The 20,108-nt window shown below is 37.6% G+C and overlaps 1 protein-coding gene across 4 annotated transcripts in view; it reads right to left on the reverse strand.

The window, feature by feature from the left end:
- Positions 1–6,226: 6,226 nt before the first annotated feature.
- The window catches only part of ZNF326 (zinc finger protein 326), a 35,632-nt gene continuing 21,750 nt past the window's right edge, over positions 6,227–20,108 (reverse strand). For 2 of the 4 annotated variants that reach the window (XM_064282328.1, XM_064282329.1), the window contains exons 6-8: positions 17,542–17,672; positions 16,091–16,186; positions 6,227–13,223 (exon numbers count right to left, since the gene is read on the reverse strand). In XM_064282328.1, coding sequence (XP_064138398.1) covers positions 12,792–13,223; positions 16,091–16,186; positions 17,542–17,672 — 659 coding nt within the window. In that variant the 3' untranslated portion in view covers positions 6,227–12,791. The remainder of the gene's footprint in view (positions 13,224–16,090; positions 16,187–17,541; positions 17,673–20,108) is intronic. The other 2 variants (XM_064282327.1, XM_064282326.1) reach the window with 2 other exon arrangements.

Below are 20,108 nucleotides of genomic sequence, written 5' to 3' on the forward strand. Positions count from 1 at the left end.
ATTGCTGTTGAGTCACTTCGGACTCATAGCGACCCTGTAGAACAGAGTAGAACTTCCGCATAGGGTTTCCAGGGAGCACCTGGTGGATTGAAACTGCCAAGTTTTTGGTTATCAGTTGAACTCTTAACTACTACGCCATGAGGGTTTCCAGCTATCTTACCGTCTCCAAAACATTTATAGGCTACTTTATCTTTTATTCATGATTTAAAATAGTGCCTTATCATATACTATATATGCACATATTACATGTCTCTTCTTTAACCTCTGTTGTGTTTCATTCATCTATATTTCTATTTATTATTGCTACAGATTGAATTGTGTCCCACAAAAATATGTGTTGTAAATTCTAATTTCTATACCTGTGGTTATAATCCTATTTGGGCAGGACTGCTGTGCTCGAAGGCCAGAAGAAGCAAAGGGCCTGCCAGGACCGAGAGGGTAGGGCTTCCACTCAGATGGACGAGAAGAATGGGGCCACTCAAAGCCAGCAGAGCAGAATTGCCATCCCAGTTGGTCTTCGAAGGCCACGCAGAAGGTGAGGGCTGAGGGGTCTCCACCCAGAATCCTGAGGGCATGGCGAAAACCTAAAGTCTGGAAGGCAGGGCCATTCCCCAGATGGTCTCAAAGAACAGAGGATTATTTTCAGGGCTTGAGAGCTAATGTAAATTGTTCTACTGGGTTTTGGACTTGTTTGATGCCTGTTTTCCCTTCTTTCCCTCCAATCTCGCCCATTTGTAATAGAAATGTCTACTTTGTGCCTGTTCTAGTATTGTACTTTGGAAGCAGTTAACTTTATCATAGATTTCACAGGTTCACAGGTGAAGAGGAATTATGCCCCAGGATGGAATATGCCTGAAGTCTCAACCATATTTGATTTGATTTAGATGATGAGATTTTGGACTTGGAATGGATTTAAGACTTTTGGTTTTGGTGATGGGGTGAATGTATTTTGCATGTGGCAAAGACATGAATTTTCGGGGTCAAAGTGTGGCCGGAAACCCTGGTGGCACAGTGGTTGAGAGCTTGGCTGCTAACAAAAAGGTCAGCAGTTTGAATACACCAGAAACTCCTTGGAAGCATTATGGGGCAGTTCTACTCTGTCATATAGGGTCGCTATGAGTCAGAATTGACTCAACAGCAATGGGTTTGGCTTTTTTTTTTTTTTCAAAGGATGGGATGTTATGGATTGAATTGTGTCCCCCAAAATATGTGTTCTAAATCCTAACCTCTATACTGATTTAGGAGATAATCGTGGAGCCATTATTCCCTGTCTTTGAGTAAAAAGAACGTGACCCAGCTGGTGCTGGACTCACAAGGGCCCACAAGGACACATCAACTGGGCCCTGAAGTATAAAGACAATAGCTACGACAATCTTGGAAAACATCTTTCATGGAAACTTTCACATAAACTAATTAAACAGAGCACAAAGACCCACATACTTTCCACTCTTATCTTTTTCTATTAGCATTTAGTGAATAGTAAGATCTGTTGGCCTAACAAAGACCCTCCTGACTGTCCTTACTGAAACCTGTACCAATGATTATTAAGAAAGACAATTCAAAATGTAGAATCACGGTGATTTGGCAGTTTTTAACCAATCTGTGAAAAGGTGAATATTTCAATGATTTTACCAATTTGTAATGTTAATATATACTGATGATTCTGTAATATTCCTGGGACTCAGGTAGACATGGCTCTGGCAGCGTGTTTACCTGTTTCCCACTTTTGCCTCTTTGTGAACATATGCCGAATAAACCTTTGTTCCTGCTGTACTATAACTTTGTGATGATTTTCCCTTAGAATAATATCTGTGGTTTGAAGCTCTGGTGGTGCAGTGGTTAACAGCTATGGCTGCTAACCAAAAAGTCAGCAGTTTGAATCCACCAGGCACTCCTTGGAAACCCTATGGGACAGTTCTACTCTGTCCTATAGGGTGGCTATGAGTCAGAATCGACTTGACAGCAATGGGTTTGGTTTTTTGGATTATACCTGTGGTTATAATCCCATTTGGGAATGAGGTTTCCTTGTTATGTTAATGAGACAGGATTAGTGTAAAGTATGTCTTGAGTCAATCTCTTACAAAACGTAAAAGGAGGAGATTAAGGAAGCAGAGACGAGAGGAGACAAGCCAAGCCACATCAATATTGCCCAGGAGCAGAAGCTCAGAAGAGACGAGGACCTTCCTCCAGAGCTGATTTAGGAAATAATGTTGGAATCATTATTCCATGTCCTTGAGCATAGACAACGTGACCCAGCTGGAGCTGGGCTCACAAGGACTCACACGGACACATCAACTGGACCCTGAGGTATAAAGACAAAAAAAACCCCACTGCCGTCAAGTTGATTTTGACTCATAGCAACCATAGGACAGAGTAGAACTGCCTCCCATAGAGTTTCCAAGGAGCGCCTGGTGGGTTTGAACTGTTGACCCTTTGGTTAGCAGCCATAGCACTTGACGTCTATGCCACCAGGGTTTCCATAAACACAATAGCTAGGATAATCTTGGAAAATATCTTTTAGGGAACCTTTTTTTTCACATAAGCCAATCAAACAGAACACATTAGACTTTCCACTCTTATCTTTTTCTGTTAGTATTTAGTGAATAGAAAATTTGTCACACCAGTGAAGACCCTCCTCCTGACTGTCCTTACTGAAACCTGTGCCTAAATGATTGTTAAGAAAGATAATTCAAAATGTAGGATCACCGTTTCTAGCCAATCTGTGAAAAGGTGACTCTTTCAATCGTTTTGCCCGTTTTGTAATGTCAATATATACTGGTCATTCTGTAATAGTTCCTTGGACTCGGACAGACATGGCTGTGGCAGCATGCTTCTCAGTTTTCCCATTCTTACTCTGCAATATTCTTTGGATTTGGGCAGACGTGGCTCTAGTAGCTTACTGGTCCGTTTTCCCACTTTTGTCTGTTCTGTAATATTTCCTTGGACTTGGGCAGACATTAGCTCTGGCAGGATGCTTGTCCGCTGCCCGCTTTTGCCTTTTTAGAATGTACGCCGAATAAAACTTTCTTTTTGCTTTATTGAACTTTGTGATGTTTCTTTCCTACAACAGAGCCCACAGAAAGAAAGCCTTCCCCTAGAGCCAGGACCCTGAATTTTGACTCATAGCTTCCTAAAACACGAGAAAATAAATTTCTGTTTGTTAAAGCCACCCACTTGTGGTATTTCTGTTAGAGCAGCACTAGACAACTAAGACAATTATTGATCTATTTATTAATGTAGTTTTGTGGTATGTTTGTAGTGAAAAAACATAAGCCAAGTTCCCCTCACTGGTTTTTTTAATAGCTTTTTTTCTTGGTTATCTACTTTGTGTATGAATTTCTGAATCAGCTCAAGTGCCAGATACTGAGAAACCCATTAAAACCATACCCATTGTCATCAAGTCAATTCCAACTCATAGTACTCTAATATACATTTTCCTATACAGTTAAACTTGTGAGAGCTGTAACTTGACAGGACTGCCTTGTTTTTTGGGGTCTTGCAAGTTTTTTGCCTTTGACAGGGCGTAGTCTTACCACTTTTCTATCACTCTCTATTACTGGAAAATATTTTACTGTTCCTTCTCTGACAGGTATCTGCCTTATACTGGTTCCAGCTTTCACAGGTTTTACTGTGATACTACTAACTGGTATTGTCAATTCTGAGCATGGCAACCCCACGTGTTAGAGTAGAACTGAGTTCCATAGGGAGCCCTGGTGTTGCAATGGTTAAGCACTCGGCTGCTAACTAAAAAAGTTGGCAGTTCAAACCCACTAGCCGCTCCACAGAAGAAAAGGCCTAGCGATCTGCTTCCATAATGATTACAGCCTTGGAAACTCTATGGGGCATTTCTACTGTGTCTTACAGAGTTGCTAGGAGTTGACATCAACTCAATGGCAAACTACAACAATCTTTACAGAAACAGATTGCAAGGCCTTTCTTCTGCAGTGCTGCTGGGTGGGTTTGAACCACCAACCTCTCAGTTAGTAATCGAGGGCAAACTGCACCATGCAGGGACTCCTATGTTAATAGAACCTCTGTTTTTAGCTGGGAACGTGCCATATAATTACAATTCCGTCTTCCTGGCAGCTAGGTATGTTACGTGACTGTTCTAAGGAATGAGATGAAAATGGAAAAGTAGGCGCCATTTCTGGGAATTGTTCTTAAAGAGAAGGCAAGCGACTTTCTTCTCTTTGTTCCTCTCCACCTGCTGGAATGTAGACAGGATGACTGGAGGTAAGTCTTTGAAAACGGCACAGTGAAGTGCAACACAAGCCCTGCATTGCCCACCTGATCTTTTGTAGGAGGGAATTACACTTCAGTTTGCTTAAGCCACTGTTATCTTTAACTTTTACAGCTACCACTAATCCTAAGTAACAAAAATGCCATTGGAATGACACTTATTTTATGAATTTGAGGATAATTGATGTCTAGGCAATATTGAGTCTTCACGAATAAGACCACATAGAATTGTTTATTCAGGTATTTTATAACGTTCATTATAATGTGTAATTTTTCTCATATGGATCTTGCACTTCTATTTATTCCTAGGTAGTATATATATATATATTTTTTAGTATATAGTCCATGGGAAACCTTGGTGGCATAGTGGTTAAATGCTATGGCTGCTAACCTGAAGGTCAGCAGTTCAAATCCACCAGGTACTCCTTGGAAACTCCATGGGGCAGTTCTACTCTGTTCTGTAGGGTCCAACTATGTGTTGGAATCAACTCGATGGCAATGCGTTTTTATACAGACCACATTTTTATCACAAATGAGATTGTAAAGGTTACATTTCCAGTTGGTCGGTGCTATTCTATAGAAAGCTATAGATTTTTGTATTTTGAACTATTAAACAAAGCTTTTTATTTCTAATGGCTTTTCAATTGATTCTCTTGAATGTATTGTCTCCACAATCACATGGCCTAAAATAATGACTATGTTGTCTTTTCCTAATATTTCTATTTCTTTGGGTTAAGTGATTGTTATGTAGACAACAGGCACTGTTGTCTAGCTCCTGACTTGAATGTGAACATTTCATCATTAGGTTCAATGTGTATTGAACGTTTTTGGTAGACATCCTTACCAAGTTAAAAAGGTTTCCTTCTATTATTCTCTGACAAGATTTAAATGGAATGAGGGTTACACGCTAGGAAATGGTTTTTCTTTTTTTTTTTCTTTCTGGTATGTAATAATTTAATATCTATTAAAATTATTGCATAATTTTTTCCCAATTTAATCTGTTGGTTTTTTTTTTTAAGTTATAATAACAGATTTTCTAAAGTATTGGATAAACTCTACTTTGCCACGGCACATTATTCTTTTGGATTTGATTTGCTGTTTTATTTCCAATGATTACAAGTTTGTTCCTAGGTGATATTGGTCTATAGTTTTCTTTAATAGACAATTTTCCTGGAGTAAGGGTTATGCTAGCCTCAGAGACCAAACTGATAGATGTTTCGATATTTTTTATCATCTGGAACAGCTTTAAAAAATAATTTTTTCTTCAAGATCTACTTCATCTCTATTAATTTCTTTTTATTTTTGCTTTGCTAGATTCATGAATTTATGCTTGGTTTACTTACGAACTTGCTTGTGTTGACATGTTTATATTTAAGACTATCTACCATTTCAAGTACATTGAATAGGTCTAATAAGTTTTTCTTTTTAAATGCAAGCACTAGGAGTGTTTTTACATCTGATTAGATTTATTAATTTATTGCGATTCACTTGTTAATTTTCAGTTTTATTGCACTATGATGACAGGATGGGGCCTATATAATTTCTACTTAACAAAAAAAATTTTTGTTGTCTGCTTCACGATCACATTTTAGCAGTATTTGAAAAGAAATGCTTTATAACTATTAAAGTTTGTGACTTGTATAAATCTGATTGTTTCAATTTTGAATTCTTTCATAATTTCTCAGAGCTGTGTTCAAACTCAGCTATGCCTGCATGTTCGTCATTTCTCATTTATCCAGGTTTTTCTTCACGTAATTTGCTACTGTTTCTGAAGTTTCATGAGTGTTAATTTCTGAATCCTTGCGTGTTCTAAAATTTCACTCATAACTTTAAAAGTGTCTTCTAGCAGCCCAATTTACAGATGAGAAGGCTGAGACCAATGTGGTTCTTGTCCCCTTAGAGGTAAATTTGTTCTCTTGAAATGGGTTGAGATGTCCCACTCCCCATCCCACCCCCCACCCCACACACCATGGGATTACAGAAATTTCATCAGAATTTATCCAAGTGTATGTCTCCTTTTTCATTGTTTCTGCACAGCACGTTGGGCACTTCAATATGAAGTCATTCATTAGAAGAATTTTTCTATTATTTCATTTTTTTCTGTTCTGACCTTTTGAAGCTCACTCACTCAAAAATATTCATTGAGCACTTATAATGTGCCTGGCATTGTGATATATGCAGGGTATTCAAAGGTGAATTCTCTATGCTTATGGCTCTGAATCTCACCAAGTTTCCTTTTAAATGGATGGAATCTCCTGGATCTTCTGCCTCGTAACTTTTTCCTGTAACTTCCAGCTCTTTGACCTTTTGTGAAAGATTCTGGGAGTATTCCTCAGCTCAAAATTCTAGCTCAATAATTTGATTTTCAGTCATGTTTATTCAACTAATTAGTCTACAATATTTTCACTTTAGCAACTATTTATTTCCAAGACGTTCTTCAGTTTGCATGTTTTAATTAGTGCAATATCCTTTCAAATGTCTTAAAATGACATGTAATAAGTCATAAGGATTACACAAAATACTAATCATACCTTTTTCTCGTTTCCCCATGAATTATTTCTGCTTGTTAAATTTGCTGCCTTTCATCGTCTTCTTCTCCTCAAATGTTTTGTTACTTCATTGTTTGTATATTATTTGCAAATGAGGGCCTGAGGGTTGACAAACTTTTTTTGTAAAGGGCCAGGGAGTATTTTTGATTCTGAAGTCTACATATGGTCACATAGTTTGTTTTCCGTAACCCTTTAAAAATATAAAATCCATTAAGAAAAAAAAAAAAAGGTCTGGGAGGCCTGCAGATGGTAGTTTGCCAACCTCTAGATTTTTCAGTATTGTTACTTGAAGTTTATTTTCTCAGCTTGAGTAAAAAATTCCCTTTCCCAGGCAGATTTTGATTAGAGGGAATCTAACATTTCAGTTGTGTGAGGAATGGAGAGGAGCAGTCAGTAAGAAAAATGGAAAATAGCCAGGGTCACTTTTTTGTTTGTTTTTTGCCTGTCTTCTTAATGTGGGAAATCACAGACCCTTGCGGTATCCACGAAACATCTGGGGCACTACCATACTTCTATGGCCCCTACATATATGCTCTGGGAGACTACCATATCAGAAGTATCACACTGTTTGGGAAACAGAAAGCTGTACCTTGGCTTTAGCCTGGAGGAATCTACGGACCAGCAGATCATTAAATGGTCCTTTAAAAATCTCACGTACCACATTACAGCCTATCTCTGCTTATTATCAGTTGCCTTCAGGTAGGTTCTGACTCATCGCAATTCCATGTGTGTCACAGTAATACTGTTCCATAGGGTTTTCAATGGCTGTGACCTTTCTTACAAGGCACCTCTGAGCGGACTCGAACTGCTAACCTTTCGGTTGGTAGCTAAGCACTTAACCATTTCACTACCCAGGCGGCCTCCCTCTTAAAGCTGCATCTGAAAATGGGGGCAAATCCTTAGTTTTCATCCGCACGTAGCTGTGAACTGAAGATAGAATTCCTGGTTTCACCAAGATCTGATTCCTTGTTTTATATTTTCTAGAAATGCTTCATAGCACCCTTGTTGTCCTAGCGTGGTTGTGAATTTATCTTACTCCCTGTACTTTATCATTCTAATTCTTCTATAATTTTAAGAGTTTTAGAAGATAATGACTTGAAACCACTATGTCACCTTGATTTGAAACTCTCTGATTCATATCTTCTACTCATTTTAAATAAGAGCTAAGCTGCCCGCAGTTCCCCTCCACACTCCATGCTATTTCACACTTCCCTGTTCAAGCACCTCCAGCTGAACAGAATGACTCCCACTGTCATCAACACCACTTCATTCCTACCCTTCAAGTACAATTTTTTAAATTATTTTAAAGAAAAAAACAAACAAACAAAAACTCAGAACATCAGGGGAAGGGAAAGTATTAAGAGACTAGTATGGCTGTTTCCCAGGAGGCCTCACAGGGTATGGGTGACTATTGAATCTACAACTGCCAAGAATTTGCCCTCTAGCCTTGCAGGCTCCCTAATTTTGCCTTCATGCCAAATAGGGGTCCAGCTATTACCAGGGCAGGATCAGCTTACCTTGGCTCAATGAACTATAACTACCAAATAAGAAAGTCAAACTGTTAATTCATAATATGAATTGTAACTGTCACACGGACTGCAACACTTCTGCCAGCATGACTATTCTATTTTTTATCCATCAGCAGAACTACAATGGATACCAAACTATAATCACAAGTTTGAGTGTATTCAAACTAAGAAAAATTTGGTAGGTAATTCAAATGTTAAATAACACAAGCCTAAGATAACCTGATAGTATCTACCTCTACAATAAAGACAATCTTGCCAAAAACAAAAACAGAATTCTCATGTATGTTTCAACATGCGCTACCAACATCTGCCTTTGCAGCTCTTTTTTCTATATGGCCATGACTTTTGATACACAAATTTCTCTGGACATTTTTTTTTTTTACCTTATTCTTAGAACAGGTATATTATATATTATAAAATATATAATAAATATAATATTTAAAATCCAGTCAAACCATACAGCTCTAGGAACCACTCTTTCTTGCAGCGGGGATCATAAAGTCAAATGACCACAGGGCCAGGCAGTTAAGATCAACATGTCAAGACTGATGAGTTAAAGACTGGATAAGTAGGCATGAAAAAAACACATAAAGCCACATACGCTACACTAAAAGCATATGGACATTATCCTGATTAGTATGGAGAGCCGATGAAGTTCAAGCAGGGGAATGACAAAAAGGATTGTTATATGGGTAAACTACTATTACTGCTATTATGACTTCACAAATATGGTTGCAGAATTAAATATCTAATGGGTTTTTAAAAAAAGGCCCAGTTTTTTGACTTCCAGAGGCGCCTGTTGGATGTTATTCTAATGCTTTAGTAAAACATTATGGAGAATCTCCCAAACCTATGCCTGATTTCAAAAGGGCAGAAGCTCTTACTTTGATATGGGAGTTGGAGGCACTAGAACTTTGAGGGCCCTAGCACAATGCTCTCAAAGTGCAATCACTGACCAACCACAAAAACCAAACCCACTGGCTATTGAGTCGATTCCGACTCATAGCGACCTCAGAGGACAGAGTGTAACTTGTCCCGTAGGGTTACCAAAGAGAGGCTGATGGAGCTAAACTGCCGACCTTTTGATTAGTGCTGAGCCCTTAACCATTGTGCCACCAGTGTTCTAATCACTGACCACTACCATCAAAAGTACCTGGGGTACTTGTTAAAAATACACCATCTCCCCAAAAATTAATTAAAAAGAAAATACACTACCTCCAAAGAGTCTGATCTAGTAAGTTTGGGGTAAAACCACCCAGTGCCGTCGAGTCGATTCTGACTCACAGCGACCCTACAGGACAGAGCAGAACTGCCCCATAGAGTTTCCAAGGAGCGCCTGGTGGATTCGAACTGCCGACCCTTTGGTTAGCAGCCATAGCACTTAACCACTATGCCACCAGGGTTTCCATAAGTTTGGGATGGTGACTCTAAATCCTCACTTGTATACAAATTTAAGAACTACTTCTTAAAGTTTCCACAGAAAAGCTTTTTCTAACATTTAACGTGATCTGAAGGATAGAAGAGTTGAACAAAGAAAGCTGATAGGTATATGCTAGAGAAAATGCAAAGATCTGGGTACAGAATAACTTTGTCAAAAAACTGACAGCATGGTTGGTAGAAAGAACAACACGATATAAAGTAGGAAAACTAGGCCAGGCTCATCCGTAAAGTTTACAGGTAAAAGGGAAGCCAATGAAGGGTTTTAAGCAGGAGAACAGCATTATTTGAAATATATTTTTAAAAATTTTTGCTTGGAAAACTGAGTCTAACAGCTTGACAGTTAATACAAAATTAGTTAATAACTTACTTCAATAGTCCAGGAAAAAGATGAGAGTAACTTGGACTGGGCTGGTAGAGCAAAGGTGGGAACAGTGGACAGATAAATGTTGGAAGCAAAATAGACAGGCTCGGATAGATTAGAGGAAGGGGGTAATAAAAAGAGAAGAATATAGGACAGCCCCTAGTCATTCACAATCAACTGTTAACTTTAAGACTGGAGGTTCGAGTCCACTCAGAGATGCCTTGGAAGCAAGGCCTAGCAATGTACTTCCAAATAATTAGCCATTGAAAACCTTCCAGAACACAATTCTACTCTGACACACTGGGGTCGCCATGAGTCGGAATAAATTTAAAGGCAACGGATAGGTTGTAAATTCATTTTTTGGGCTTATCAGAACTATATGTTTAGCTTTTTAAGAAATAAATAATACTCGGATAAAACAAGCTGAAGGCTCTTGAAGATCTTACATAAGTCCTTATTTATTACAAAAGATTGAGAATATAAACACGAAGGATCACAAAAATTAATCTGCCTGCAAACTAAACTGTCCACCTGCAAATTATCCAGCAAGATATACAAGAAAATACACTTTACTAGTCAAAGGTATAAAAGGTTTTACTTCTGTTTTTATAGACCCTGAAAGAAGAATCCACGAAAAGTTACTATTTAAATGTTCTTTCCTCTCTCATTCTAAAACATTTACTCAAAGTTGTTACAGATTGTTACACAGGATTCCTTCCAAAATTTTAGCATCTTAAACAGATTATCACTTAAAAAAAAAAAAAAACTCTACTTAGTGTCAAAATAACCAAATTCTAATTCTAACCCAACCAAAACCAAACCAAACCCACTGTTGTCAAGTCAATTTCGACTCAAAGTGACCCTACAGGACAGAGTAGAACTGTCCCATAAGGTTTCTAAGGCTATAAATATTTACAAGAGTCACAGAGCAGCTGGTGGGTTCAAACCACTGACCTTTTGGTTGGCAGCTGAGTGCTTTAACCACTGTATCACCGGAGCTCCCTTCTAACCCAAAGGAATCTGTTACTTTTTACCTTAGCCCTTCCACAAATATTTTAAAATAAAGGCGGAAACAAGAGGGCTGATCAAGTCCTTTTATCCTTAAAATTTGAACCTCCTGAGCAAAAAGACTTCTTGAAGCTTGTTTAACAGAGACTCTTAGATAGGATCCAAATGTCTCCAGTCTTCAACAAACCTTGTTCGTTTTGGCTCCAAATTCCTATAACTGAATATAAGTGCCTACTGGATTTTCTCAGTTTAAAACAAACCTAGCCAACCACAATACCCTTATTAGACTTGAAAAACTAGTTTTAAGTCTTGTATGCAAAAAGAGAAATTATCTTTGACATTCTAAAAATGCCTATACATTCATTCATCCATTTAATGCCTTAAAATTACTTAATATAGCCATATATTGATCCAAATTTTTAAGAAGCTAATTTTCATTAGAACGGTCTCCCTCTCAGCAGGACAGCAGTGGGAATGCAGACTTCAAATTCTCCTAAAAAGACCAGACTTAACGGTCTGACTGAGACTAGAAGGACTCCGGAGGTCATGGTCCCCAGACCTTATGTTAGCCCAAGACAGGAACCATTCCCAAAGCCAACTCTTCAGACAGGGATTGGACTGGGCTATGGGACAGAAAATGATACTGGTGAAGAGTGACACTCTTGGATCAAGTAGACACGTGAGAGTACGTGGGCAGCTCCTGCCTGGATGGGAAATGAGAGGGCAGAGGGGGTCAGAAGCTAGCCAAATGGACACGAAAATAGACAGTGGACGGAACGGGTGTGCTGTCTCGCTAGGGGGAGAGCAACTAGTAGTACATAGCAAAAGGTGTATATAAATTTTTGGAGGAGAGACTGACTTGATTTATAAACTTTCATCTAAAGCACAATAAAAATTTTAAGTCTTCCTCTCAAAAGGTCAACCACACCTCAGCCAGAGTAAAGATTTAAAGAAATAAAAGCACTGCTTTTCAGTGACATAGCTGGATGGTCATCTGAATATAAATGACTTAAGAGAAGACCATCTATCAATCTCATTTCTCTTCTGAGTATGTAAGCATATGAGCCATAAAACTAAGACAGAAGAGAGAAATAATTCTTTTTAATACTCATTCAATTGTTGAACTTGTTTCATTTAAAATTGCTAATCCGGGAAGAAAGTTTTTATAAAAAACATTTTATTGCTACAAAGGGAAACATGGTCACAAAAAGCCTTTAAGCGTATCTTAACGCAAATTACTATTCAATGTCCAACGCGGTAAAAAAATACACACTCAGAGCACAAAACACTTGCCCAATTTATCTAAGTATTGAAAAAAATCAATGCACACTTGAATATTTACTCCCAAGAGCAGCATTTAAGTTCAAATGATTAGAATAGATATACTAACAATACACGTTATCCTTAACAGCAATAATCAAAATTAAGCTTAAAAATTATATAAACAATTATTCAGATCTAAGTTTTGTAGCTATAAAAATCAAACTAAAACTGTCCTACCTTTATCTTATTAAACAAATGCCAAACATTTAGAAATTATATAAAACAAATTTTAATGTGTGGAAGGCATGCAACATGGGTGTTGACTCATTTTAAGCTATTAAAATTCTTAACTCTTTTCCACATTAGAACACAAAAGAAACTTAAAGCTCCATTTAAATCTAATTAATTTTCTTCAGGCTGGTCAACAGAGAAGTTGACAGGCTCTTCCTTCGCTGCTTCTTCTATTTCCCTCACTGCCTCTACTTCCCCTACTTCTCCTGCTCCCCCTACTTCCCCAGCAGCTCCCTCTACTTCCCCAGCAGCTTCCTCTACCTCTCCAGTTCCCCCTGCTTCCTCAACTGCCCCATCTTCCCCAGCTCCCCCTATTTCCTCAGCTCCCCCTACCTCCCCCACTCCCACTACATCCCTCCCTCCTTCTACTCCTCCAACTTCCTCTGCTTCTTCCACTTCCTCTACTTCCTCCACTTCTTCTTCTTCTTCCTCGTCTTCATCATCCTCTTCTTCAATAGCTTCATCGATCTTTTCTTCTTCTTCCTCATCTCCTTCTATTAGCTGATCCTGAGAATGATCTTGCATTTCGAAAGGATTCTCACCCTAAAAACGTGAGGAATAACTTTTAAAATTGGTACATCCATTTTTTTTATCAGTGAACTTTTTATTTGCTACATCATTAAGAATAAATGCTATTTGAAGCCTTTTATTTTAACTATGACATACCCATAAAATATTTAGCGAGTACCTATTTCATACCAATGCAGATATATCAATTACTGAAGTCATTACCTTATACTCCATAAACTGGATTACTTAAAGACCTCATTTTCTTAACTAAGCTTCTAAAATCATATACATAATAAAAAGTAAATATATGATTTTTGGTAGGAGCAAAGTAGATGATGCAAAGACTTACGTTCTACTTGATTACCCAAGTAGTCAATGCACAACTGTTTTAAGATCTCTCTAAAACACAAATGAAAACCAGGTGCTTTGTTATACCTATACTTGTACTTCTAAAAAGCACACAAATCTTTTACTCACTAAGCATTCATAGGTAACATTTTATTTTAATATTTAAATTATATATATCTAGATTAAATCTCAAATAAACTGAACCACAACATTAGGTTATATTAATGTAGTAAAAATATGAGGCAGTAAAAGTTTTTAAGCAGGAAAGTATTAAGACTGGTGCTACACTTTAAGATGAACCCGGCAGGAACATGCAGGATGAACTGGAGTGGCAAAATTCACAGTTAATAAAGCTCTAAACACAGACGGCACAGTGCCAGGGACTGGGAAGTGGTGGGAGAACAAATGAGTAAGGGGTTTTAGAGCTTGAAGGTAGAAGAGTTTTAAGTTATGACCAGAGCTGACCAGAAGCAGAGGATGTGATGAGGAATGACTGCAGAGGACAGAGTGGACAGGAATGCTGAACAAAGAAAAATCACTGGGTAATGTGACAAAATGTTCTGTATCAGTGATTCTTGAATTTTAACATGCACATGAATCAACTGTCATCTTGTTAAAATTAAGATTTGTATTCAGTAAGCCTGGGTATGACCTGACATTCTGCATTCCTATTGAGCTCCCAGGTGATACCATTGTTGTAGGCCATGTCTCACTTGCAGAGTAACAAGGTTCTAGAGGAGTATTCCTCAGTCCAAGTATTCTCCACAATATGCACATGAGCAAAATACATCAGAGATGTCACTCCATCCACAAAGTGACTTTCATGTGTAGATTAAAAACCTTACATAGAAATTCTAATTTGTATTCTTCTCTGACTAAAAACTACTTTCCTATGTCAGCAGAAACTGTAACTTCTAAAAAGGTTGTGATAAAGCAAGATGTAAATCTAATTTTTGGATTTCAGCTATGATGCTCTTATCTTTTTATGCCATGTTGTCATTAGTTGCCGTTGAGTTGGCCCCCGACCCATGGTGACCCCATGGAACAGAACACTGCCTGTTTCTGTGCCATCCCCATGATCGGTTGCAGATCGAACCACTGTGATCCACAGGGCTTCCTTGTGGCTGAATTTTTAGAAGTAGATCACCAGGCCTTTCTTCCTAATGCATCTTAGTCTGAAAGCTCCACTGAAACCTACCCAGCATCATAGCAACATGCAAGCCATCACTGGCAGAGCGGCTCTGCATGGGGTACGTGAGCCAGGAATCTAACCTGGGTTTCCCACATGGAAGGCAAGAATTCTACCACTAAACTGCCAGTGCCTCATTTTGATTCCATACCTCCCATAAAACCAGATTTAATTCAGGGGTGCATTATTCTTTAAAAGTAGTGTCAAAAATGGAGTAAATGGTGAGAAATATGATGAACAAATTAGAAAACAGACCCCTGAGGAACAAGCTGAAAGAAATGAGATTATTCAACATGGAGATCACTTCGTTTAGGGCTAACTGAATGGTCATTAAATATGACAAGCTTCTTCACAGAGTAGTTATTATGATACAATAGCCAAAATAAACAAAACTACTTCAATCTCATTTTAAAGATTCAGTTACTAATGTGTTTAACAGACTTTTGTACATCTTCGACATAAGAGCTCTCTTCAGTATAGAAATGATTTTAAGTAAGGTATTATTTTACGAAGACTCAAAAACCTCTAAAATTTATTTCTGTGTATTTCCTAAGCTCTTGTTTGTGCAATAAATGCTCATAATAAATATTGCATAAAGAAGGATTAAAGCAGTAATACATGGCGAAAAATCCTGAGGAGTGATGAGCCAGGCATACCTAATGGTTCAAATCTGGGTTTCCTAACATTAGGGGCAAACCTCCTTTCTTCTGGTTCCTGATTCCATGAGGGAGATTTTTCTGGAACAACGTATCTGACCTTGTGCCTCCTGCCTCCCCTCCAACTTTTACCCAAGAAAGATAAACGATTTATTCAATTAGTGTACTTGAAAGAAGAAATTAGGCATGTGGACGTCAGTTCCTTGGCTTCTCTTTTGTGAATTCCTAACCACAGAAAGATTACCTTCTAGTCTGTTCTATGCCATGTGGTAAACTAGGGGAAGTCTGTTCTGAACAGCTGGATCCGCGACAGGGGTGGGTGGAAGTTAGTCTATCTATACAGGCGTAAAACATTAGAAAGCCCACAGTTAACTGTACATCTAAGACATATTTTCCAAGCTATTCTTTTTTTTTTAAATCAAGAATAAAGCTGCCATTTTCATCTAGTATCCGACTCCACTGTTATCTCTCAATTGAGTTACAGGAAAGGAAAGGAGACAGAGGACTCATTTATTGCTCCCCCCTCCTCCCTTCAACCAAATCCCAGCAATTAGGAAAAGAGATGTTTTACCTATATGCAAGGTCTCCAGAAAAAGATCTTCCTAGTATGGTATACCATATTTAAATACAACAAAGATCTACTATGTCACCATTTAATTATTGCAATACCAAAATATTACCTAAAAGGCTTTACCCTAAACTCTTACCTTAACAAAACGTTCATATCGCGCTTTCACAATTGGATTATTTAAAATGCTTGTAGCAGTCAAGACACTCTCTCTTTTTATTTGTTCCTTATAAGCCTGTGAAAAATAGGACACATTGATAGTACTTGCCGTAAAAAATACTTATATAATTAAAACAGCATTTTTATGCTCAAATCCCTTAGATTTAAATGATTTATTTTCTGGCAAATTAAGCTACAGTTACCACAAACTAAATTATCTATGGATTAAAACAATGACAATACTATAAACCAATCAGCTTCAATAAAAAATACCCAGTTCCCAAATAACAGAAGTGAAGGTCTACTAGAGAGTTGCTTTCTCTTCTTTCCCCCCAGGCCCCAACTATTTCAACTACTAATTTTCATGCTATCAAAAAAGAAAGAATAATTTTCATACTGTAAGAGTAACGAGTCTTCCTCTGGGCTGTCATTATCACAACATTTTATTATGCAAAGGAGAAAAGGTAATAATATGGAATGTCTAGTTGCCAAAAAGGTGGCAAGTAACTATCAAAAAGGAAAGAGGAAAAAACAAAGACTAAGAAAAGACTGTATGTGCTGGAAGTGCCCAAAGTCTGAGCTAAATGAGCTTCACTTCAGCATAAAATAGGAATTTAAGACTCAGGTATATGCTCTGTTTAAAAACCTAAGTCTTTAATTTTGAAGTTTAAAATTTTTCATTTCAAACAAACTAACCCCCAATAATATAAACAAGTATATTGTTTAAAATAAATTTGACTAAATAAAACCAACCAATATAGAAGCAAAAATATGCCAATCAAAAAGAAAATAGTAAATTTTCCAGTGATATTTTACTCAAAAAAAAAATGTGAAAATAGATGGTAACTAGTAATCTTAGTTTTCATATTTTTCGAGACCATCAGAAAAATGTAACAGTTATAATCAAATCTTTATTTATGCTCTTAAACACAAATACCCACAAAACCATTTTATACCAACTTAAAAAAAAGGATAGCAACAGTTATGATTTCCTAAATGCTCACTATGCGCCAGTATTATTTTAAGTGTCTATGGGGCAGTTCTACTCTGTCCTACAGGGTCGCTATGAGTCGGAATCAACTCGACGGCACTGGGTGGTTATGCGTTTTTTTAACTAATCTAGTCCTTAAATAATCACATAAAAGAATACAATAATTATCCATCCCCATTTTACAGATATGAAAACTAAAACTTAGAAGGGTTAATTTACTTGTTTAACACGTTACATACTGCACCAGGATTCAACCCAGGAAGTCTTGTTCCAGAACCCATGATGTAAATCACTAATGCTACACTTCCTCTGAATATCCTTATAGTTATCTGAGATTAAGAGAAATTATATGCAAGTAGGTAGGTGTAAAACAATGGCCAAAGGATAATAGAGGACTGATGGATAAGTCAATGATTTTATTAAGACAGATCAAAACTTACCTGCTTTGCTTTGATATGATCAGGAGATTTTAAGTGTTGTTGAATTAAACTATGCAAAGCAGGGATATACACGCTGCAGGCATTGCAGTGAATAGTCTCTACCTTCATCATGTGATCATCTGCAGTAACACCTAAATAAGAAAGCCTATTATTAAAAAAAAGTAGATTTACGTATTCTTGTTTCTGACAGACTGTGTTTTTACTACTGAAGTTTCCACAGTCATATACAACCCTTCTTCTAAAAAACAGCGCCAGAGTATTTACCATATTTTTATTTTTGCTGGACAAAAAAATTAGCATAGCACATTTAGGAAAATACCTCATGGGGAGGAGGGCACAGTTGGCACACAAACATATGTGTGCGTTATTTGTGTAAAAATACAGGTTGAAGTTTTTCTACCACATCTCGTAAATCTGCACATATAAAGATATACAGATAGCAGATTAGAAGTCATAAGGTGCAATGACACTATATTTCCTAGTAATGTTATACTATCATGCTCTAACGCTTAAGTCTATTTCCCCAAAAATATAACATAAAAGAAATGTTGGATTATTTTACAGTAAAATAAGAACTTTCATAATTATGAATAAAAGTAGGTAGGAAATGGGGAAAAGATGTCAAAATTGGGTTCGTAAAAAACAAAATATGTGTTGGATCTTAAGAGACGGCGGTTTATTACAGGCAAAGATATTAATACATGCAAGGAAAAAGGTATGAAAGAAAATGACACTTATTGGTAACTGCAAGTAATTCAGTATGGCTGGAGTATAAAGAAAGGACAAAGGATGATAATGTGCATACTGTACTTTATCCTGTAGGTGATGGGGAAGCCATTCAAAACTCTAAGTAATAAGATCGTGTAGAATTGGAGATAAAGACTGGAAATAAGGAAACTAATTATGAAAACACAATTGTCAAGAGAAACGATATGGATGTGAACAAATGCAATATTAAAATGAAGACAAATAAATTTGGTAAATATTTTAAAAAGAGAATTGATAGCATACAGTGCTACAGATATGCTGTTGTTAGCTGTCGACACCAACTCATACTGACCCCATGAGTGCAGAGTAGGACTGCTCCGTAGGGTTTTCAAAGCTGGGACCTTTGAAAAGCAGATCGCCAGGCCTGTCTTCTGAACTGACTCTGTACCTAGAATAATTCCATACTTCTGGCTTTGGTAGATGGTGGGGCCACCTTTCAAGGTAAATGGAGGAAATATTTGCTGAGTTGTTGTTTTTTCTTTAAGAAGGTGGGGAGCATTCAAGATGATAAATTTTTCTGATATGTTGATTTTATGGGACTATAGAAAAGACATCAGTAGGCAGTTGGATGTATGGGACCAGAGTTTAAAAGACATCTGTGCTAACCTAAATCCCCATCAACAGATGAATGGATAAACAAATTATGGTACATTCTCATAATAGAATACTACACAATGATAAAGAACAATGATGAATCTGCAAAATATCTCACGACACAGATGAATCTAGAGGGCATTATTCTCAGTGAAGTCAGTCGGTCACAAAAGGGCAAATATTATATGAGACCACTATTATAAGAACTCAAGAAAAGGTTTACACACAGAAAAACCATTCTTGCATGGTTACGAGGGTAGGGGGCGGGGGAATCCCTAACTAGAGAGTAGACAAGTGTCAACTTCGGTGAAGGGAAGGACAACACACAATACAGGGCAAGTCAGCACAACTGGACCAAAGCAAAAGCATAGAAGTTTCCTAGACACATCCAAACACTCTAAGGAACTGAGGAGCTCAGGTTAGGGACCAGTCTTAGAGGACACCTATGTCAACTGGCATAACATAATTCACAGAGAAAATTTTCTATATCCCACTTTGGAGAGTAGCATCTGGGGGCTCAAAAGGTTGGGAGCAGCCATCTAAGATACATCTATTGGTCCCATCCCACCCATAGCAAAGGAAAATAAAGAAAACCAAACACATAAGGAAAATATTAGCCCAAAGGACTAAAGGACCACATGACCAGAGTCTCCACTAGCCTGTGACCAGAAGAATTAGATGGTGCCTGGCTATCACCAACGACCGCTCTAACAGGGATCACCACAGACAGCCCTGAGCAGAATAGGTGAAAAATGCAGAACATAGTCAAATTCACAAAAAAAGACCAGACTTACTGGTCTGACAGAAGACTGGAGGGACCCATAAGACTATGGTCCCTGGACACTCAGCTAACCCAGAAATGAAACCATCCCCAAGGCCCACTTTTCAAAGATTAGACAAGCTATAAAACAAAAAATAACACACATGAGACCAAATGGGCAGCTCCTGTCCAAAAGCAAGACAAGAAGGCAGGAAGGGACAGGAACTAGACGAATGGACACAGAGAACCCAGAGTGCAAAGGGAGAGCATGCTGTGACATTGCAGGAATTGCAGAGTATCATGAAACAGTGTAAGTTTTTGAATGAGAAATGAACTTCACCTAAAGCACAAGAAAATTTAAAAAAAAAAGAAAAAGATCTGTGCTAAGATATAAGTAATCAACACATGAGTATAAGTAATCATATAAGTATATAAGTATACACAT

This window comes from Loxodonta africana, chromosome 3 (assembly GCF_030014295.1).
Source record: "Loxodonta africana isolate mLoxAfr1 chromosome 3, mLoxAfr1.hap2, whole genome shotgun sequence".
NCBI classification, from domain to species: domain Eukaryota; kingdom Metazoa; phylum Chordata; class Mammalia; order Proboscidea; family Elephantidae; genus Loxodonta; species Loxodonta africana.